This window comes from Zophobas morio, unplaced genomic scaffold, assembly GCF_036711695.1.
Source record: "Zophobas morio isolate AGI-343-1 ecotype UQ-CSIRO unplaced genomic scaffold, CSIRO_AGI_Zmor_V1 ptg000016l, whole genome shotgun sequence".
In the NCBI taxonomy this organism is placed as follows: domain Eukaryota; kingdom Metazoa; phylum Arthropoda; class Insecta; order Coleoptera; family Tenebrionidae; genus Zophobas; species Zophobas morio.
The window spans coordinates 5,752,197-5,756,868 of record NW_026972121.1 but is presented as its reverse complement, the minus strand read 5'-3'; the positions used below and the strand labels follow the sequence as shown (position 1 = coordinate 5,756,868).

Below are 4,672 nucleotides of genomic sequence, written 5' to 3'. Positions count from 1 at the left end.
TCGTTTTGTGCCATCTGTGCAGTGTTGCCAACATTTTGTAATTGCGCTTTTTTTTACCGTTTTCAGTTAACCAAAGACGGCCATGCTTTTTGACATTACTGAAATTTGACAAGTGTTGCCCTTTTGAAACTTTCTGATAATCAAAAAACCGTGCAGAAGAAAAACAGGCTGTAGACATCGAGGAAATACCTTTAGTAACCCCCGACGTCCGTAAGTAATTAAAAACCTGAAAACAAAGTCAAATTTCGCGCCCCCTTTCTCCCCTACTACCAATCCCAAAAACGTCGCTCCGCTTTGTTTACGTATACTGTCAAGGCGTCCATTTTTCGCATTTTCTCGCTGCTCCCAGTCGGTTGTTGCTCCCATTTGTGCCCCAAACCCCATGGACGACCCTGGAAGAATGATGGGTCATTCCGGCGGCGGCTTGATGCCGCCCCAGCCCTACATGAACCAAGAGGCCCAATCCGGGGGCGAAAACGAGCCCCGCAAGCAAGACATCGGTGAAATCTTGCAACAAATAATGAACATCACCGACCAGAGCCTCGACGAGGCACAAGCCCGAAAGCACACCCTAAACTGCCACCGGATGAAGCCCGCCTTGTTCTCAGTGCTGTGCGAAATCAAGGAAAAGACCGTTCTAAGTCTGCGGAACACCCAAGAGGAAGAGCCGCCAGACCCGCAGCTAATGAGGCTCGACAACATGCTCATCGCAGAAGGCGTCGCGGGCCCCGAGAAGGGCGGCGGCGCGGGGGCGGCGGCCTCGGGCTCGGCGGCGGCGCAAGCCGGCCAACCAGACAACGCCATCGAACACAGCGACTACAGAGCCAAGCTGGCGCAAATCCGCCAGATCTACCACCAGGAATTGGAGAAGTACGAACAGGCCTGCAACGAGTTCACCACGCACGTCATGAACCTCCTGAGGGAGCAGTCGCGGACGCGCCCCATCACCCCGAAGGAGATCGAGCGGATGGTGCAAATCATCCACAAGAAGTTCAGCTCGATCCAGATGCAGCTGAAGCAATCCACGTGTGAGGCTGTCATGATCCTGAGGTCGAGGTTTCTGGATGCGCGTCGCAAAAGGCGCAATTTCAGCAAGCAAGCCTCCGAGATCCTAAACGAGTACTTTTATTCGCACCTATCGAACCCCTACCCCAGTGAAGAGGCGAAAGAGGAGTTGGCGCGCAAATGCGGCATCACGGTGAGCCAAGTCTCCAATTGGTTCGGGAATAAAAGAATCAGGTATAAGAAGAACATAGGCAAAGCTCAAGAGGAGGCGAACTTGTACGCGGCAAAAAAGGCCGCGGGGGCGTCGCCCTATAGCGGAACACCGACTCCCATGATGTCGCCTGCGCCGCCGCAGGACTCCATGGGGTATTCCATGGGTTCAGCGTATGACCAGAGCTCGGCGTATGATGCCAGCAGCTGCGGGTACGACCCCATGCATCCACAGGAGTTGAGTCCTTAAGGATTGGGTTCTTGTATACTAACAAAACGAATAACGTATACTGATTTTGTAATGTGTACAGTGTGTTTTCGTTGGAGCTTCACACGTCAGGTTTTTAGTGTAGGAGTACATTGCAATATTTTAGGTTATAATTTATTATTAAGAGTAACGTGTGGACGGTTGCTTTATTTAAATGTTAACCGTTAAGGTGAGTTTTTCTTAAGGGGGCTTTGCGTTTCAGAGGCAGCCAAGGAAAACTGCTTTAACGCTACTATTATGAATTTATTTTGTATTTTATTGAAATAATCCGTGCTTAGCTCTTTAAATAAATAAATAAGTGACTGTAGTAGTTGTATTTGTGTGTTTATTCGTGTTTATTTACTTATTTAGATAATGGATAAATTTTATCTGAATTGTCAGTAACAACTTTATTAAGTAGGCTTGGACAGTCTGTCAACCATAGGCGGCGCTTCCGTGAATGCCCCGGGGTGTTAAATTCCATTCGCGAGGGCAATGAAAGTAAAATAAAATTATACAACAAATAAAAGTCAACAGTTTTTATTAGAACAAAGTTCAAAAATTCAGAATTTGTTTATTTTCGATGAACAGTAATTTGAATGCATTTTTTAAAATCTTTAATTTAGAAACAATGAAATCGGCTTTTAAATTTTTTTGTTTGTCCACTCCAAAAATTTGACGACATATTACATTTTCGTTTTTTTTCTTAATATACATACATAGTGTTTTTTGAACAACACGATACTGAAAAACATGTTTTTAATTTCTTGTAAAGAAATAAGTATTTTGCAGTTTAGATCCGCCCCTTGGTTCACGGCGAATAAAAAAAATCATCACAATTGAGATAGGGCGGGTGGGCGGGGCTTATTTTACGAGAAATTACCATGTGAAATGTGTTCTTTGGTAAAATATGCTTTACTATCCCTAGGTTGTCTTCTCGTACCTATTGTTGCTTTTATTTGGCGACTTCTCGCGTAGACATTTATGAAATGTCCATAAAATTTGATCAACATAAGAACGACTTTGATCTACTACTTTAGCTAAATTACTTTTTCTACGCCACTTTTTTTATTGTTTTTGTCTTCTTCAAAACCTACTTGAACTCTAATCCCTAAGAATAATTAACTTTTTCAGTTTTGTAGTGCATTATATTTAAAGTCAGATTGCTACTTTTTGCTTTTTTGACTTTTTTTTTAATTTTTGATGCAGTGTTTTCCCTGTTTTTTTTTTATTGACATTGTCATCTCCTTTCATACGCTTTTTTTTGTCTTTTTTGCGGCTTTTTTGTAGTCTTTCTGGTTGCATTTTTGTCGCCTCTTTTTTTTAAATGTTTTTTTTTCTCGTGTTTTTTGTTTCCTTTCTCTTTCTCTTGCTTTTTCCTTGACTTTTTAATCGCTTTGTCTATTTTGTGTTGTTTTTTGTCCCTTTTTTTGTTTCCTGTTTTGTCATTTTTCTTTGTTGTGGTTTTTTGCTTTTTTGATATTTTTTGACGCTGCTTTGTTTCCTACTTTTGATGTTTCTGACGTCATTTTATGTCCACATTTTCATGTTCTTTTTGTTTCCTTTCTTTTTCTCTTGCTTTTTTGTTGATTTTTTATCGTTTTTCCGATTATAGTCGATTTTTAGAATTTTGGATTTTTCGGTATTCGAATTTTCAACATTTAACCTCCCGGTTTTTCAGTTTTCCAGTTTCTAATTTTTCTATTTACGATTTTTTGAATTTCGATTTTTCCGATTTTAGATTTTTCGATTTTCTATTGTTCGATTCTTCGATTTTCGACTATCGATACTACTAGTAAAACGCAGAAATGTATTTGCTCATCCCCCCTAAAAAATTGATGACGTTACCTCAAAATTTTGCTGAATAAATCTTATTTTAAAATGAGCAAAATATAATTAGTCAAAAAAATTTTTTTTGGGAATACAATATTGTTATTTTTCAATTACCATTTTACACTAAATGAAATAAGTCAGTGAAATAGAGAAAGGAAGTGGGCGGGGCTAAATTTAGCTTTTTTCTAGTTTTATGCACAAGCAGTAGCCCCACCCACCCACCCCTTCTTCGTTCCAGTGACCACACTTAATATTGTTCAATCCTATATTAGTACCAATGGATTGGATTTTTTTAATTGCATTGGAATTTTTGTATTTTTTTCGATCTTTTGAATGTTCTTGGATTGCATTTGAATTTTTGGATTTTTTTGGATGTTTTGGATTTTTCAGATTTACTTGAAATTTTTGGAAAATTTGGATATTTTGATGTCAAGTATATATTTCGATTTTATTGGAATTTGGATTTTTTTCAATTTTTTGGATTGCATTGGAATTTTTGTATTTCTTTGGATCTTTTGAATGTTCTTGGATTGGATTGGAATTTTTGGATTTTTTAGGAATTTTTGAGTGTTTTGGATTTATTTGAAATTTTTGGAAAATTTGGTTTTATTGATATCAAATATGTATTTGGATTTTCCTGGATTTTATTGACTTTTGGGTTTTTTTGGATTTTTTTTGCACTGGAGTTTTTGTATTTTTTGGATCCTTTGAATATTTTTGGATTCATTTGGAATTTTTTAACCCCGCCCACTCGCCCTTGTTTTCTTAGAGAATACGTCATTTACTAAAATCAACCTTAAGAAGTACTAGGCCCGCCCACCCGCCCTCTATTTTCATAGAGGGTATGTCTTTTGCCACAATTAGTCTGATTCTTCGATTTTCGATTCTTTGTTTTTCGATTCTTCGATTTTTGACTATCGATTTTCGTTTTTCTATTTTTGGAATTGTCGTTATTTCGAATGTTTGAATCATCCAGTTTTCAATTTTTGAAGTTTTTGATTTTTCGATTTTTCAATTTTCCCATTCTTCAGTTTTTAGACTTCTTAATTTTTTTTCAGTTTTCGATTTTTCAAATTTTCGATTTTCGATTCTTTAATTTTCTTCAATTTTTCGGTTGTTTGATATCAAATTTTCAGTTTTTCAATTTTTCAGTTTTTCTATTTTTTGATTTTAAACTTTTTGAATTTTTCGATCTTTTCATTTTTCGGTTTTTCCAATATTTGTTTAATCGAATTTTCGATTTCTCAATTTTTCCACTCTTCAGTTGTTAGCTATCCAATTTTTTTATTTATCGATTTCTCGAATTTCCGACTTTCGAGTTTTCAAATTTGGATGTTTCGTTTTTCGATTTTTCAAATTTTCGAACTTCGATTTTCA

General features: G+C 37.4%; 1 protein-coding gene across 1 annotated transcript; it reads left to right on the top strand.

Moving 5' to 3' along the window:
* The first annotated feature begins 268 nt into the window (after positions 1-268).
* On the top strand, positions 269-1,790 carry LOC135129636 (homeobox protein extradenticle). The gene has a single exon (XM_064056854.1). It carries the CDS (start codon positions 383-385, stop codon positions 1,463-1,465), a length of 1,083 nt encoding a protein of 360 aa, XP_063912924.1. The 5' UTR covers positions 269-382; the 3' UTR covers positions 1,466-1,790.
* The last annotated feature ends 2,882 nt before the right edge of the window (positions 1,791-4,672 follow it).

What these genes read in the sequence shown, in the direction of transcription:
- LOC135129636 (XM_064056854.1), top strand. Translation starts at nt 383, where the DNA reads ATGGACGACCCTGGAAGAATGATGGGTCATTCCGGCGGCGGCTTGATG.